The 19475-nt window shown below is 31.5% G+C and overlaps 1 protein-coding gene across 4 annotated transcripts in view; it reads right to left on the bottom strand.

The window, feature by feature from the left end:
• Nucleotides 1-16619: 16619 nt before the first annotated feature.
• The window catches only part of LOC107436921 (GDT1-like protein sll0615), a 36347-nt gene continuing 33491 nt past the window's right edge, over nt 16620-19475 (bottom strand). For all 4 annotated transcript variants that reach the window (XM_071182763.1, XM_071182764.1, XM_071182762.1 and 1 more), the window contains one exon: nt 16620-18209. In XM_071182763.1, the coding sequence (XP_071038864.1) occupies nt 18121-18209 (89 nt within the window). In that variant the 3' untranslated portion in view covers nt 16620-18120. The remainder of the gene's footprint in view (nt 18210-19475) is intronic.

Below are 19475 nucleotides of genomic sequence, written 5' to 3' on the forward strand. Positions count from 1 at the left end.
TCACTTTGTCTGAGCTCAAGGGGGGGGGTGGTTTAAACCCCTAACCCCCCCCCTTGCGTACGCCCCTGGTATGCACATATTTGAACTATTAAGATTTTCTATTAGTACGCAAGAATCCGAATATTAAACTAAAAGTTATTTAACTGTTGCAATTTTTCAGCATGAGTATGCCGGGGTTACTTACTTCCTTTGCGGCTAAAACAACTGTAGCTATTTGTGATCTGTCTCCCCATTTGGCCAAGAAAGTCATTATAAAAGCTTCCACAAATACCCATCTTGTAGATGATTTGCGAATGCCTGCTTCCACGTCTCTTTCTTTGACCTAGAATTACATACGAATTACTTTTTCTTGTTTTTTTTTCTTTATTTTTTAGAGAATATTACAATTAATATAATGTGAGTCATGGTGGCTCAGGGGATAGAGGGCTAGTCTCCCAATGAGGTGATTCTGGTTCGATTCCCAGCAATGGCTGGTCGATACGAATTCTGGACCCGGCTCTCACTGACCACAGTGTTAACACACATAATCAGTGGTAGACGGATCATGGGTTAGAATCCTCCAGCCATCGGGGTGACACTAGGAAGTTTTCGCCACCATGTTACGCAAATGCGAATTGTCCCACTGCTTTATCCAGGAGTTCCATTTTATTTTATATTATAACCTTAGTTGTACAGCCGTCCCAATTTTTGGGTTTACGACTACTAATGTTCAACTACGTAGCCTTGTAATTTTGAACCCAATGCAGAAGACAAGGGAATTCCTGGATCAAGTATTAGAAGAAATTTGCCTTCGTGGAAGACTTTTTGAGGGAACTAACCCGCATATTTGCGTTATATGGAGAGGAAGACCACGAGAACCTCCCTAGGTTAACCTGACAGCAAGGGGACTCTAACTCATGATCCGTCTACCACTAAGGATATTTCACGTCAGCACTGTGGTCGGTGTAAGCCGGATGCGGAATTCGTATCGACCAGCAATCGCCGGGATCGAACCCTGGTTCACCTCAATGGAAGGCGGACACTCTATCCCCTGAGCCACCACGGCTCCCAGGAGATCCATTCTCTTCCAGGTTTGGTTCAAAATTACAAGGCTACTGAGTTGAACATTGAATAGTCGTAAATTCTGAATTGGAACGGCTGTTCATCGCCGGTAATAAAATAAACGGTTTTCTAAAAACGATATTCTTTTGTTGTTGTTGTTGTTGTTAATTCACGTCGCACTGGAGGTGCACAATGGGCTATTGGCGACGGTCTGGGAAACATCCCGAAGGATGATCCGAAGACATGCCATCACAATTTTGATCCTCTGCGGAGAGGATGGCACCCCCGCTTCGGTAGCCCGACGACCTGCGCGCGAAGTCGAGCACTTTACGGTAGCACAGTTTAACGAGGACCCATACCGCACACCCTCGGTCCCTACGCAGACTGATCCAAGTGGTCACCCACCCGCACACTGACCGTAGCCAGTGATGCTTGACTTCGGTGATCTGCTGGGAACCGTGTCTTAACGATCAGTTCACTGCGGGACCGATATTCTTTTAAGGAAACGCCTATTTTTACTTGTTTTCTCATACGCTCAAATTATGTTTCTTGTACCCAAATGCTCAATAAAACGCTTTTTCTTTCTTCTGCCAAACACATGTCATTTTTATCTCATATAGCATACAACGTCTGTCGATAATGTATCAATCATTGAATCAATTTTTCAGGTGCGAGATCAACTCAATATCCTTTAATTGTTTTGAGCAATGTATTTTAGATAATGACACAATAGAAATATTTCAGTGGTATAAATATCCCCTTACAGTTCCCTTTTATAATACTTACCAAAAGTATGGTTGAAAACGTATACACAATAGATTTTGCACATAAATATTAAGCTTGGAACAAAAAGAATATCAAAATTTAACGAATCACTACTGAGGAGACTGAAAATATAAAAACTTCCTTGATCGCTTAATTATAATATATGATTTTAAAGGTAAATATTAGAAACATCTCCAAAATTTATCAAGCAACCAAATTGGTTTTGATGTTATCACACCGTCTTCCTCACAATTATTACGAGAAATTTTGATAGCTTCCTTATTTCTCCCTCTAAATATTAATTTGCTATACCTGAAGTATAAAATTTTTTAACTTCCTTTTTGGAAAAAATGCTTTTTTTTTTTTTTTTACAGTACATTTATCAAGAGACGCTTAAGAGCTTTTCAAAATTGAAGCTAGCATATTAGAGGCCTCAAATAAAAATTTTATTGATAAAAATAAAAACGTTGCGCGAATCTGACAAATTATTATCAAGGTACACCAGGACAGAAGAATAATTAAAGTAAGAAAAGAAGTCTAAATTATTTCTTGGATAAGCTGAAAAAAGAGTTCCTAAAGAAAGGTGACCATCTTTCAGATCCATCTGGCAAGTAAACTGGCTTTTGTAAGTTAAATACACCAGTGAAAGTCTTACTGGTCTCGATTATGTATCACCATATTTTGATTGTTTTGGTTTACATAAATATATTAATTTGTTTAAATCTACTGTTTTAATTTTTGACAACGGCTCCAAATGTGGAAGGTGCTCTGCAATACCCACCCTTAATTAATACCAATAAATTTTGTCTGAAATGCAATTAAAAAGTGTAAAAATAATGCATAAACATTTCAAATTTACTGCCCAGACATTTCTAAGTATGTTACTTGTGTCTTAATCGAAAATAAATTAATGAATAATCTTACCTTACTTGACATTTTAATGTCAACTGTTCTTTGCACTTCTTCTAATTCCTCTTTCCCCGAAGAACTATTCATTTTGCATCCTATTCAGAATAACAATTATTTGTAAATCAATATTATTGGCTAAAATCCACTACCCTACAATAATGGAAGAGACACTTACTGTTTTTGATATATATGTCACGGCGAAAGACCGAAATCGGTGGTTGCCGACTTTCACCGGTGAATGTCGACAAACACCAAATACGTCGATGAAAGATCGAATATTTCATTACATTCTTGTACATTCGGACCCTTACCGGTGTATGTCGACAATCACAGAAATGCTTTGGTGAATGTCCGAAATATTTATTACATTCGATTTGATATGAATTTATTCGTGGATATAATTACATTTATTCGATATTACACTGATGTTTTTTTAAGGTTAAGTGCCACTGCCCGGTATACCCTACACTGATGTTTTCTTAAGGTCAAGTGCCATTGCCCGGTATATATTTGCCCGATACTCGAAACACTGATGTTTCTTCTAATCTATCGTCAGTAAGTATTAAAATATGAAATAAATATAAATTAGTGATGTAACGAATAGTGATGGTACCGAATACCGAATATTCGGCCAAATTTTAGGCCGAATACCGAATATTCGTTGACCGAATAAATATTCGGTGACCGAATACTTACTTTTTAAAAATTTCTCTTTTGATTGTAATTAAAGTAATTTTTAAATTTTAAATTAAAAATGAAATAAATATTAACAAAATTGCTTTTTTAATCGTTGTATATTTAAAAAAATTTTAACTTGATTTATTTTTTGTAATAATTTAAATATCTTGATGCCAATAACAAGGCAATATGGCTTTTATAAATCTAAATAATTAATAATAGCATATTTTAGTTATAGTTATACTTGTAAATTATATGCTATTTTATTTAAGATAAGAACTCATTACTTACTACTGTTAAAATGTATTCTCAACTTTCTTTTTTGTCAGAAAAATTATAACTCAGAAAATTAAGAACTTTTTAAAAAGTTACACTTTTGAAATTTTAATTTTGTAATAAAATAATTTTCAAATTTTAAATTAAAAATTAAATAAATATTAAAAAATTTGCTATATTTCAAAAAAAATTTAACAACTTGATGTATTTTTTGTAATATTTTAAATATCTTGATGCCAACAATAAGGCTTTCACAAATCTAAATAATTAATAATAGCAGCATAATTAATTATAGCATATACTTCATTATTCGGCCGAATAACTTCAGTATTCGGCTAGGCCGAATATTCGGCAAAAGGGCCGAATAGTGGCCGAATATTCGTTACATCCCTAATATAAATATATCAAATAAATATAATAATATTAACGAATAAATTAATATAAAATTGGATATAACAAATATTTCGGACATTCACTAAAGCGACTACGTGAATGTTGACATTCACAGGTGAATGTCGACATTCTCCAGATTTTGGTATTTTACCGTAACATATATATATATATTTTAATTTCTCAAGAAATACTTCGAGGACAATTTTGTAATTTGATAAGTGTTTGATTCATGCGATTTTTCCTACTTTGTAATAAAGTTTAAAGCTTTCAGGGGTTTTAGAGACCGACAATAAATTACAAAAGAAAACAAGTATTATCACCCCATTCCAGAAAAATCAAGTAATGAGCTTATAACTTATATCGTTTACTTGTTATTGCTATTTGTTATTTACTTACTAGTACGGTTGTTATTTGCAATGACTGCATAAAATTTCTTAAATCTAGGTTAAATATTTATGGACCTTGTATAAAAAAAAAACGTTACGTTAAATTTACATAAAAAATTAAATGGATAAGTGTATACATTAATTTTTACTGAAAGTGGACAGGTTTAAGATACATTAGATAAGAAAGATACATTAACATTAAATACTCAAGAAAAGGTTCCTATCGGTCATGTATCTCACCATAAAATTTTAATTTCACTTAAAAACCTGTTTTATATAAAGGAAAGACTGTAACGAATTATTATAAAACACTTATTTATATATTGAATTGTCACAATTTCTTAAAATTAAATTTTTAAACATTAATTAAAATTAAATATTGGTTATTTAATTTACTAGGAAACTCTGCAACCTGCTCGCCAACTCCTTTCTTGTTTCTCATTCATCATTGCTTATTTCTTCTTTATTGATTACAATAATGGTTAATAGTTTCGACTAAAAAAACAAAGCATATTGGTTTCAAAATATACAAATATTTTAGTTTTTGTTCGAACATATTGTTAATGGTAGCAAAATATGCCTATATTTTAAAGATAATTATCTGTACTTTAAATGGAAAAAAAATACAGAATGTGTTATTCAATATGAAGATTTAAATGAGAAGTAAATTTACTGATAATTTTACAGTTCTTATCGCTCTTTATTAGCTTTTTTGTTGCTATTTTCAAATGAGCGCGAGTTTAGAAACTATCGAAAAAGAGATTTCGTGAGGGAAAAATAAATTTTCGACAACAATTAATAGATTATCAATATTTTAAGCAAAAAATAAAAAAATCACGAAAAAGATTTTGCAATAATTTTCAATCAAATGGGAATTTCGAGGGAAAAAAATCACTCGTTTAAATTATAATACAAAATTATCATCCCATCAAATTTCAACTCTGTAGTTGCACTGCAGAAGACAATAGATCGATTAACATGCACGGTCATTTTTTTTTCTTAAGTTCAATAATTAAAAAATTCTCGAACTAACAATCGAAACGCAATTTTTTTTCCAACTTACTCCGTGAACATCTTTTTTACCCACCCTAGTAAAATTTTTTAAAAAGCACTTAAAATAGCTATAACTTTCGAACAAATTGGAATTGATAAAAAACACTCCACTTTAAGATCATAAACAAATGTGGCCCTTGCAGCATGCTAAGTTTTAACTATGTAGTTGCATATACTATTTTTACCAATAAGTTTAACCCAATTATTAATTTTCAAACAAATTATCGAAAGTCAATTTTTTTATTCCATCATAATTTCTGTACACTTTTCTAAACACCTTAGTAATTTCAAGTTTCTTAATCTCATATAGTGTAATATAGTGAAGCCGAAACGGTTCATTTTTTCTAGCGTTAAATTTTGTCTATTAGCGATAAAAAAAACTTCCAATTGAATCGAGGTAATTCAATTCAGGCTCTCTATCGGAACTTTCTTCGAAGTAGTTTTTCCAAAAAATGTAAAAGGCAAGACACAATGCGATACGAAACACAATCGTTGCCCTGCCTTTGACTAAAAATAGATAGGTGAAGACGTGTACAAAAAATAATGATAATTATAATAAATTAAATAAGGGATAGCGTTCAAGAGAATGGGGAGTATTTTGTAGATTTTTTAATTTAACAAGTTTCCCTTTCAAAGTGAGTTTCGATTTCGCTCGAAAGAGAATGAAGAGCATTGGGTAGATTTTTCAGTTTAGCCAGTTTCGTTTTCTAAGTTAGTTTCGATTTCGCTTGAGAGAAAATGGGAAGCATTGTGCAGATTTTTTTAATTAAGTCGTTCGAAAGAGAATGGAAAACATAGTGAAGATTTTTCATTTTAGTTAGTTTCCTTTCCTTCCGAAAGAGAATTGGAAGAATAGTGTAGATTTTTTCCATTTAGCTATTTTCGTTTCCTTTCGAAAGAGAATTGGAAGCATAGTGTAGATTTTTCCATTTACCTATTTTTGTTTCCGTTCGAAAAATAATGGATAGCATTGTGTAGATTTTTCGGTATAGTTAGCTTAGTTTTTAAATTCCGTTGCTGCAACGAAGAATAAAATAATAGGTTTTGTCCAGGAGAACCTCGAACTTTTAATTGGCGATCGAAATGGGCTACAGGTGGCGTAGAGCAGAACTCTCTACCTATGGCAACACTTGACATGCTTTCCCCATTAGCGTGTGGAGAGTCATAGAGGAAGGAAGTACGTTAGTTTCTCTCTTGATTTTCATATAAATTTAAATCTTTTAAGTTGGAAAACTATATGGAACTGAAAACTACATTAAACACAGTTCTAGAAAAAAGCTTGACGAAAATTTAAAAAAATATTTTTATTAAGTAAAAAGAAGAAATATCAAAGAAAGGGAAAATATCGTAGTACATTCCTATACAACTGAAAAGAGGAGGAGAGGGAAGCGCCAAAAGCATGAAGCTGGTCGCTCCCCGGATGGCGTATTCGAGCGGTGCGATCGCCAATTTTGTTAGGGGAAAATTTTTCATTTTGCCGAATGGAATTCCTATTATGACAGAATCATAAATTAGCTCCTACAATTATTCTAACATATTAAAATAAAGGGGCATTAAAAGTGATTCTTAAAATTTTCGTTGGCGATTGAGCTATTGGTTATAAATATAGTTGTCTATTTTCTCCGGATTTTATTTTAAGTGCTAGCAAAACTTATATTTTATTCACTGTTAAATAAATTTAAGTTAAAATGTTCTTACTCAACATTATACCTAATCAATTTAACTATATATATATATAAACTATCTGATAATCAATGATGTGGTACTTAATAAATTTATGATGGCAGTTTAGAAATTAATTATAAAATCATCAAATAAGCATATTTTAAGTTTAATCTAGGAGTCTTAAACCTTTTGCAATCGCGGGAGCTACGCATGAGTCGGATTAAGGTAAATAAATTCAATAGCAGGAGGAATAGCAGTTCATATTAGTACTATAAGGCAGTGTTTCCCAAAGTATGGTACGCGTAACCCCAGGGGTACTTGAACAGTTTAGCGGGGGTACGCGTTCTTATGCGAAATATCTTGTAACAAACGAAAACTTCAAAATCTTTTATTTAAAAACAAAGCTAGCCATGAAAATTTACGATTATGTATTCTCCTATTGGTTATTTTTGTATTGGCAAAGTTAACAGTTAATAATTAGTGGTGTCAACAGCCAGTTGTGAATTTTAACTTTTATGCAATTTTTTTATATTAAAAAATACATTCGTTTTTTTATTAGTGGTACACAGCGTTACGAAAAATTTAGAAAGGGTACACAAAAGTCATAAGTTTGGGAAACACTGCTATAAGGTATTGAATATTTTCTGTTTTGGAATTTTGCTCTCCAATCTAATTAAGCTAATAACTGTTTCAACTGTAGATTCATACCGTGTTCGTGAATTCTCTTGATGGATGATGCAAAAAGCTATTATTATAAGCAAATTTGTATCTCTAAATAATTTGTGTTTCTGATGAAACTGGCTTGAATGTATTCGAAAATAAAAGTACCAAGACGAGTGATTGACTATGGCAAGATCTCTTAAGACAAAATTGTAAAATGCAAATTTGAAACTATACTTGAGTATATTTTTTTTACAGCTTTTTAAAAAAAGCCAAATGATAGTGTAATAATTTCATTTCTGTTCCTTAAAAAAAAGATAAAAATGAGAATAAAAAAATCTTATTAGTATCTTAAATGGTCACACTACATTATGGAAAGAAAAAAAAAGACTGCAATAGTTATTTTATTTGTTTCCTGCTGATTCCGACCACTAATATTTTTATACAATAAGTAGACTTAGTTGCCTATTTTTAATTAGAAGCCTCGATTGTCCACAGATAATTATTTTTTATTTTAAAATTCTTTGCTTTCCTTATCAATAAATAGAATAATTAAGAATTACATTAATTGATGAATAAAGAGGTAAAATATTCAGATTTTAAATAGAGACCCATTTCTAGCAAAAAGCCCAGATATTTGGAAATCCAGAGTTTTAAGAAATAGAAGTTTCTTATGTCAAGCAGAGTCACTGATTTATAAATCTGGGTATGCGTAAGGGGAATCAATTGAAAAACTAAGCAGTATAAATGTCACCAAAAGTTACTTTAGCACAAAAGTTTTAGAACTACTTGATTCCTTTTAACATAATTATTTGCATATAAAGTTAGTGAATATGACATTCATAAGTAGTAGAATTGCCCATGTATGTATACTAATACAATGAGCTTTAGCTGAACTCAAATTTAATATCAATAAATTTAATATCAAGTCTTTATAATAGCATTTTTTTAATAACTAATAAAATGAAGCATTAAAAAAAAAGATTCAGAAGCATAAAAATGCATATTAAAAAAAATAATAGGACAAAAATCTTTAATCTTATAAATTTATTTTAAGCCAATTCATACTTATAAATATTTGGATAAAAATTTATAAATTACTTGAATCATTTTTGAAGGGAACTTAAAATATTTAGTGTTAACTCAGAATATACTAATTAAAAGTATAAAGTAATATTATATTTTAAACCACAATATTTTGAATTATTGTTAAGATAGTGTTAATAATCACTATGGGACTATTATGGTAATGTAAGATACTAAAAATGAAGTCATTTGGAGCTTTCATTTTAATTCTAACATGAGTTACAAACAATATAAACAATAAATGGTTCCATTTCATCACTCCAGAAAAAAGCCTCATTATAGTTTGAATTACTTGATTAAATTGAAACATTTATAAAAAGAAATATTTTTACTGCAAATTTTTTACGTTCTTGGTTTATATATGTGTATTTGAGCAGTCCCTCACACAAAAAATTATTTATTTATTTTTAAAATTAAGAATTAACACAATCTGTTACAATAATGCAAATATTTAGAATACTATCACAAAAATTGTATGTATCTAACACAGTTTTTCATTTTTTTATTTAATAAATAAAAATGTTAATTATTGAAAGAATTTCGTCTAATGGTAGAAGTAATGCTCGGAACTTTCTTTAGTACCCATATTTGTTATAAGTTATCTTAGATACAAAAAAAAAAGATTACAAATTAAAGTGTGTTCTAGATTTCCTTGAATGATTAAAATAGAAAATTGATCACATCAAAAAATCAAAGAAATTTTAATAAAAAAAATTTAAACATTTTTTGACGTATAAGAACTTTCAGGATGTTTAACACAATAATGTTTGTGGAGTTCGCGATTTGTAAAATACTTTTTGTCACACAATTTACATTCACAATGTCTCTGGTTGCCGTGTATAGCCATATGCTCTTTAAGAAGAATTGCTCTTACAAAAGCTTTATTACAATATGTACACTTATTTTTCCTTATATCTAAATGTTGAGATATATGTTCTTTCAATTTTCGTGTCGCAGTTATATGCTTACTGCAAATTTCACATTTGAAAACAGATCTTGAATGACTACGAATATGACTTTGGTAGCCTTGCATTCTATTAAAAATTAGATTGGAAACATCACACTTTAATATTTTTTTCTTATTCTCAATGCAAGCATGTTTCAAAAACACATCTGGGCAACTGAATATTTTGTGACAAATTTCACAAGTAACTGAAAAAACTTCACTACTGGAGCTATTCGGATAAGGCGCATTGACTTCAGAAAATTGTAGCTGCTTAGATGAAACTACTTTGGTGTCATTTACATCAGTTTTATTGACTTTAATGTAATGCTTTTCAAAACATTCTTTATCATACCAGATCTTTTTACACACACCACATACATACTTTGTAGGATTTGTGACAAAGGTGTAGTATTTGCTTAAATCAAGGTCTGCTTTTGAATCTGTTTCCTTCATTTCCACTTGGTTACTTTCAATTTTATTTTCATGCGTCTTTGTGTGTTTAATAAAATTTGCTTTATTGGACAAATACAAATCACAAAAGGCACATTTGAGTCTTTTACATGTTGACTCGTGTTTTTTTACTCTGTTTTTGTTATCTCTCTTTTACAAATTGAACAACCCAAGCATTCATGCTTTGTGAAACTTAAGATTGTCTTAAAACTCCTTCTACAACGCCAACAACTAAGCAGGCGTTCTTTTCTGTGAAAATTATAAAGATGTTTTTTAAATTACTTTGAAGTAAAACGACAATTACAAATATCACACACATCCGTTTTACACTCGATTTTAAAGATGTCATATCTTTGACTACATTTATGAATTTTGAAGCAAACAATTGTACCGAAACTTTTTTTGTATTTACGACAACTAAGAATCTTTTTTTCATGTGATGTGCAAATATGACACAGGAATTCTTCATAATCATTAAAACCCTTATCACAAACATCACAGACATAACTATTTTCTGTTTGGATCTTTGTAGATACATCAATTTGCATCTGCTTTTCGTTTTTGAGGTGTTTAAAAATATTTTCTTGAAAAGTTTTGTGGTCCAAAACATAACCGAAACTTTTTTTGCAGGTAGAACGCCTCAGAAAATCTTCATTGCGTACTCTAGGAAAACGAGTTTGGATTCTGCGATCCTCCACAAAACTTTGGTCACAAATTTTAAAACCACGCTTTTCTTCTGGTTTATGGGTAACATAATGATGACATAAGCTGTACACACAGGTATAGTTTTTGTTACAAACTGGACAAACATATGGTTTTGTACACAAATGTAAGAAACTGTGAAGTATAAGCATCTGTTCCTCGTCATAGCATTTTCTACAAATTTCACAAGTAAAAAGCCGGTCATCACAGTTATGAGTTTCTAACTGTAACATGTCATCAAAAAGTTTATTACAGTCCTTGCAGGAAAATGACTGGTGGCGACTCTGTTTTAATCCAAAAGTATGTTTGACGAGACTGTGTTCAAAAATATATCCTTGATCACATGAATAGCATTTTAAAGGTTTTATTATATGGCTTAAATAATGCTTTTGTAAAAGATTAATATCTTGAGAGACTTGATCACAAACGGGACAGGATAAGGATATATCACTATGACAAAAACTATAAGCTACAAGATTATGCTTAAGTTCAAAACATTTTCCACAAATGTGACACCTATAATGAACAAGCTTTCACTTGTATGTTTTAGATTCATCACTTAACATGTCTGTTCCTGCCACAGATTGCGTTGTAAAGGAACCCATTTTAACAATTTGATCCTGTAAGTTAACTTCTTTCACAATAACAATCAGTGGATCAACAGCTTTAGAATGAGCATTAAACTGTAGACTTCCAAGTATTCTTCCACATACATGCATATTCAGCTGGGAGATCCCTATAAAAGTTCTATTACAGTTTGCACAAGAATAAGCTCCACTATCAATCGCAATTTTACAGTTATGAANAGCTACAAGATTATGCTTAAGTTTAAAACAAGAATAAGCTCCACTATCAATCGCAATTTTACAGTTATGAAGTTTAAATGAGGACATAGTTTGGAAAAGTTTTTTACAGTCACAACAATAAAATGGACAAAGACAATGGTGTTGGTAATGATTCTTAAGAACACCGAAATAAAAACAGTTTTTATTGTATACAATGCAAACAGCTCTAAAGTGAATCCTGTGAACTTTACTATAGTGCCTCATCAAATTTATTTTTGACCAACATTCAGAGCGACACAGTGGGCAAACTGGTTTGTTTCAGCCATTTTTACTCCTAATAGATTTAAAATTATCATTATTACTTAATTGCCTTTCATGCCAAAACAGAACAGTGATTTTATGGAATGTATGATAATGTTCAATAAGAATAAACTTTTTCTTAAAACTTTTAAAGCAATAATTACATGTGAGTAGTTATAAAATGTACCTTACATTCAGTTTTGGAATTAAAATTCCTTAAACAGTTATGACACTGAAATCTTTTCGTTTTATGATCTCTAAGTATATGAGCATTTAAAATAACTTTGAGATTAAAAAATTTTGAACAAAAGCTGCATTTGTAAGTGTTTTTAGAAAAGCGAGAACACAAATTTTTTTCGTAAAAGTGACAATCATTACTGATTTTCTCATTGTCTTTCAAGCTAAAAACATTTTCTACAACAACATTGCTAATTGTATCAAAAGATTCAGGGTCAATAAATTGATAGGGCTTAGAATATTTTGCCTTTTGCTTTCGAGAAATTAATGGCATATCGCAATATCCTGCATTATTGATATCATTTTCACTCTTGGAACAACTAAAAGTATCATTTTCAATTTTGATAACACAATCAGGCAGCATAACTTTGAAGTTATGCTGCCTAATGCTGAAACTAATGAACATTAGTTTCTAAACTAGAACAAAAATTCATATAATTTAGTTCCGGATTACTCTCTTGCATTGTTATACTTACAACACTTGTTGATGTAGAATCATTCTCAACTAATCTATACAAATCCAGTTTCATATCACTTGTTGATGTAGAATCATTATCTACTAATCTATGCAAATCCCGCTTCATAGCACTTGTTAATGCAGAATCATTCTCAACTAATCTATGCAAATCCAGTTTCAAAGCACTTGTTGATGTAGAATCATTCTCCACTAATCTCTGCAAATCCAGTTTCATAGCACTTGTTGATGTAGATTCATTTTCTGTTGATCTATATAAATTACTAGAAGTGATACTCACAGGATTTTCTGGTGCATACAAAAGAGCAGGGCTCTGTAGATTAATTTCTGTAGAATTATCCTTTAAAATTTCAGAAGTTGAATTTAAAAGGTTTCTATGCGTTAATGAATCATCCATAGGAATTTCGTTTTTTATTTCCCATGAAGGAGGATTGATTTGATTAAGATGCGATGGAATGAGTGAATTATCAATACGACTACAAGCTGGTGTAGGATTAAGATGAAATGGAAAGAATGAATTACGAATCTGAGAACGATTGGGCATATGATTAAAATGTGATAAATTATCTATATAACCATAAAGAGGTGTAACATTTCTAATTATACTTCGATAAAATTGGTTACTGGTGGACGAGTTAGGATTTTCTCCCAGGTTTATTTTACGAATTGACTCAAAATTATACATTTTATTGCTTGCAGAGAGACTTCGAAGCTTTCCAGACTGCTGGAATTAAAATAACCTTTCAAAATATTACGTTAAAAAAGAAATTTATCTCCACTGGGCAAAATTAGGCTTGGATAATAATTATGTCTACGATTTAAAAAATAACTTTGAATATTCACGTCACATCGAATTTATAACATCTGAAATTAAACAGTTCAATAATATCCTGTGAAAAAATAGCGATAAGTTGACCATCATGCCAACGCTAAATGATTGTAGTTCAGTCGAATTTGAATTTTTAAGTCACGTGTTCTATTGCTTTTAAACAAACATCAAATATTCGTCAGTAGTGAAATTGGTGAGAAACAATATCAATTTAACACAATTTTAGTAAAAATTAAAATAATAAATGCTGGGCATTGATGCACATTGTTTAAATAAAATAGAATTAAAGATTCAATGCATTGCTTTTTGATAAACAAACAAGCGATAAAATCGAGCACTTGATAAACTTAAGTTTGATATAGAAATTTTAAATATCTTTAACCTAACTTTCTAGAATATTTTATTCGAAAGTTAGTCTATAGTGCTGCCATCTTGTTTATGATACAACAAGTAAACTGCTGTGGCACAGCTGAGACAGATAGACTTGTTTACTTGTTTTGATTAAAGATATAAATAATTTGGAAATTCGAATTTAAATTCCGATCATAATAACATAAAAAATATAACGTTACAATGAAAAGAATTTTATTGTCTAAAAAAACAGACGTCCAAGATAGGGAAGTTTGAAAGATAAGATAGACTAGCATGGATGGGGCTATTTAATTATTAATTTTTACATTTATAGCTAAAGAAATGTAAAGTTTACCGCTCATGCGTTTGTAAAAAAAAGAAAAAAGAAAACTTAACCCTAACTAGTTTAAAGTTACAACCCTAGTCAAAAATGAAGCAAAAATTTATACATATTAAAGTTTGGAGAGTAATAAAGTAAAAAGGTTATTAAATATTAGAATATAAAAAGTGGACAAATGTCTCGAGAAATACGCATCGGATCAAAAAGTGAAACTAGACGCATTCAATATTTTTCAAAAGCTTTCCAATGGTGTCAAATTCGATCTTTCATCCCTCCCTCCGGAGGGGTGTCGGGGGCAACGATGAAATCTTAAATATGAGCCCCAAAGTTTTATTGCAGTTTTGAATTCTCCAGAAAAAAGTAGCCCTATTTGAGTTGAAGGTTTATGCATTTTACTTTAAAGGGAGTGCTGTAACCAAGAAAAATTAAATAGGGTACAAGCTGTTTAAAAAAAGCGAATATCGAAACGATCAGATTAAGTTCATCATTTTAATCAGTTTATAGCGAGATCCATTAGATTAATAAGAAGATAAAAATAGGTATATAAAAAAATTTATCAATTTTTTCAGTTTATGTTTTTTCTTTTTGAAATAAAGTACAGAAATATTTTTAGTTTCCGTTATTTTTATTTTCAATTTGATAAATCTCGCTCGAGTTACTACCATTATAAACAGTTTGCAAATTCTTAAACTTTTCTCGTTTACACTGCCATATGGGGAACAAAATGCATAAGCCTATAACTCACAGAGGGTTACTTTCTTAGAGAATCTGTAATCACAATTAGAGGCTCATGTTTAAGATTTCAAAACCCCCAACACACCCCTGATGATGCCCTGGGGGTGAGGTGAAGCAACAACAAGTAACTGTGACAAGTGGTCAAGCTAGAAAAGTCTTTTTTTCCAGTCGGATTTTTGCTAGATTTTGCTTTTTAACACTGAGTAGTGTACAATATTCTTGTTTTCAAGTAAATGGATTTTCAATACAAAGTTCATTTTTATGCGATAGAATGCTCTGCTCTATTCTTAAACAGAAAGATTTGTTTGATAAAAGTGAATACACATAACAAAAATGTGGAATCAATAATATGAATAACAAGATATGCATAAGAATAGCATGAGTGAATAAATAACAGGAAGGAAAAAAAACAGCGATAGTCTGTCCTCTTTAGCATTTTGCCTACGGCGTATAACAGTATCAGTTGTACCAGCATAGGTCTGCCGTTGTATCAGCCATAGTAAAGGGTTAAGAGTTCATCACTAAAGAAAAACAGAACTTACCCACGTTTCACTTTAGGATACTATTATTCATATAGACATTATATTAAGGAGACATAAAATTTAAACCACGTTATACCTCAACACGATTTGACAAAACTAACCAGAAGTTAAAACCACCAAAAGAGAGAATGAAAGAACATGGTAATTTAAAACTTAAACTAAATTACACGTTGCTATGATATAATACACCATCTGGTCAAAAATATCTGGACATCTATCGGTACGGATCAAAAATGAGATGGGTTCATCTGACGCGGCCTTTGAGTTTAAGCGTGCTCGGGCTCATGACAAAGTTTTCATATAATTCCATACTGCTTTCAAGCTAAACAAATAATATAATTCCGTTTGGTTTAGTAAAGTTTATAAAATTTATTTTTAAAACTATAATTTGTAAAAATTCAAGTATATTATCTCTTGATCTGTAAATAAATGATCTCAATAACGCCCTTTGTCTTATTTTTTCACCAATATTACCTTTATACATTCGCGAATCACCAGCTCTATAGGACGACATATTAAATTTCGGTCTCGGCTCAGATTTTATCCCAGATAGCAAAAAAAGGTTTATTTTAACTCAGCAAAAAGCTTTTGATGTAAACCTAAAAAGGTTTGTAATGCGGTTTGCGTGTAAACCTTCTAATCTTAAAACGAGATCTGCTCTATTCTACGCGCATTACCCTAATTCAAAACCTTTGAAAACATCCTTCGATATAAAAACCTTAAATCGAGATTGACTTAGGGATTTCAAGCTTGAAAACATCCTTTTATAAAGCTAGTCTCAGGGTGAAAATAACCTTAAATATATAGGTAATTATAAGGTTTCTATTCTCAAAGTCTCGTATGCTCAGCTAAAATCCACCTTGTCGTGAAATTTTAATGGACGATGCAATTTGATCTTATCGCTAATGTGACGTCATTTAAAACGTCACTATGGACGTAAGTAACCCTTTTGCCTAAGTGGCAATACTTTTTTTAAAAAAAGTTTTAAAAAATAATTTTTAATCCTTTTAGGATGAAAGGTTTGAAACTGCAATGTTTTTGCTTTATTGAAAAAATGTTTTTAGTAGAAGCATTTTTGTAAGAGTAAAAAGAAAATTATAACACATGGTTGGCGTAAGGTTACATGTTTTCTGAGTATTGATCTCGATTTCGGATTGAAAAGCCTCGATTACAGCCTGCACACGTCTGGGGAGACTTTCCACCAGGTTCCATGAGTGGCCATTGGAATTGACCTCTAGGCGTCCATGAAAACTGAAGTGTTGGATGGCAGGCAGTAGGTTCGATTTCATTAGCTACATAATCTGCATTCTATTTCGCTTAAAATGTGTACTATTGAATTTAAATGGAGACTATGAAGAGACAACCCAGTTTTTGAAGACCCATTTTGTCAAACCATGACCATGGCTGCGTGAAACTTGACGTGTGAATAGAGCAATTTATACTGCTGAGAAATAAATGAGATGCGGTGACCTGCCTACTACAACTCAACACTGCCAGTCCGGCATCCTCTAGCAACGAGAAACATGTTTTATTTTCTCTTTTTTAATCCCTCTTCTAATTTTGTATATATACCTATATTAAGGATTTACTTTTATTATCACCGATGCTTGTTCAACTATACTTTATTTATTATTATTCAAAAATGCTTATTAAATAAATTTTAATAAAAATGGCGTGTCCAGTTATTTCGCTCAAAAATTGTACCTCCACATGGGCCTTTCTCAAAATATTGCCATGGAGCTGAGAGAGCTCCACATACATCTCAGCTCATGCTTCTAACCACAGAAACTAAGGGATCATGAAAAACAGTCTCACACCATAACAGAACCACCGGTCAGATCCACTTTTTTAGGTGGATAGGCGGATGCTTTTCGCCACTAATATCATTAAATTTAAAGTGGAACATTTGAATTAGGTTATTTAAATTATGATTGATGGTGATAAGTTCCTGCACAAAACAATTGAGATGATAACTCTCTTCTAATTAAAAAGACAAAAATCTACTTTACAGTTACGCTCAGTTAGTGCTCTGGCGGTAATATTTCAGTACTGTTTCTTTCTGTGCCAAAAATTCTGCTTTTAAAAACATAGAAAAGAAAATTATTTATATTCTAAGATATTTCCACAATTGTTAAACATATTATTGTAGTCTTTCAGTCTACTAGATCAAGAAGAGGATCAGGAAGATGAAGGTAGATATGCGTTCGGTTTAGTTCAAGAGTGTTACATTCATAAACTAAGCTAGTCATTTCAGTCTGGATCAATAAGAGGATCTGGAAGATGAAGGTAGATATGCGTTCGGTTTAGTTCAAGAGTGTTACATTCGTAAACTAAGCTAGTCATTTCAGTCTGGATCAAGAAGAGGATCTGAAAGATGAAGGTAGATATGCATTCGGTTTAGTTCATTCGTAAACTAAGCTAGTCATTTCAGTCTGGATCCAGAAGATGAGGATGGAGACATATGTATTCAGTCCAGATCACATGTCTATGAAACAAACTATTCAGTCCAGTCTGGATCAAGAAGATGCCAAAGAAATATCTGCAAAGACTTCTACAAACGAATTTATAGCAAAGGCGAAGAACAGCAGTCCTCCAAATATCGTCACTGAAAAATAGATCGTTATTGTTGATTAAACAGCTTAATTTGCAATGAGTTACATTACTTTTTGTTCTATCATCTATCTATACATATAATAAAATAAAGAATTTGTGTGCGTGTCTGTATATTGGATTGCAAATGCACCGTAAGCTCCAAAAACACAATATTCAACTTGAAGCTAAATGAGTTCAATAGTAAAAAAAATACGGAGACCGATATTTTATTTTTTTTATTTTATCTTTAATACAGATATATTTAAAAAATGAAATTATCTCATTGGCTCAGCGGAAACCATTGTTTTAATTTATTTTTATTTGATTTATTGAAATTACATACATTTGCTGACTTGTGTGCTCAATATATAGGCTTATAAGTCATTGTCAAGTAGAAAATACAGATAGAACAATTTAGAGAAAGACATCACAAAGAATACATCCAGGGTTACGGCGGGATTCGAACCCGCTACCTCCACGCTTAACAGAGCTCATTGTTTTAAAGTAAACTATGAACAGTCAGTTTTGTCAATGTTTTAAAGGTAACACAGTGAAACTTGCTAGCTTATAGCTCTAATCGAAAAAGCTGTTTATTGCTCGTTCTTTAGTACTTAATTATTTTTTTATTTGTAATGTTTTGCTAGGTTATCTTAAGGCTCTTATACTACCTTAATTCAGGGGCTCTAGGTAATCTGGATGATCTTGGTAGCATAGGTGGAATACGTCACCAAATCAACATTTCTAAAATTATCTGAAATCACGTGTTTATTTTGTTTATAGTTAAGCTTTTAAAACGTGTTCCTATAAAACAAAATAATTTAAAATGAACAGTAATTGAAATATAAAGACGAATATACATGACGGTTGACATTGTTGGTAGCATTCTCCCACATTGGTGACCCGAACGTGACACGCCTACTTCGATTGAAAACGCCCACTTCGATTTGAACACTAGTTCGATGGGTGGTATTCAGTGAACAGTTGACTTGCTGCTTGTGACTGCGACATTGTCCTTCTCGCGTCGTTGCTACTCAGTCTCGATCACACGCAATGGGAGCCTGTACATATTTGGCTGCTAATAGCAGCACAGGAGCAACCACACCCACAACCTTGGTCTTAATACAGCTCTCACGAACAGCTCTCTAAGTCCGGTGAACTTAATACAGCTCTTCCAGCCTCACTCAAAAAGGGCAATGAATCAACTAGTGGTATACATTCATCGAATTTTATCGCAGATTAAATTCTGGTGGGGGAGTAATGTTGCGTAGCTACCACTACA

This window comes from Parasteatoda tepidariorum, chromosome 6, assembly GCF_043381705.1.
Source record: "Parasteatoda tepidariorum isolate YZ-2023 chromosome 6, CAS_Ptep_4.0, whole genome shotgun sequence".
Classification (NCBI taxonomy): domain Eukaryota; kingdom Metazoa; phylum Arthropoda; class Arachnida; order Araneae; family Theridiidae; genus Parasteatoda; species Parasteatoda tepidariorum.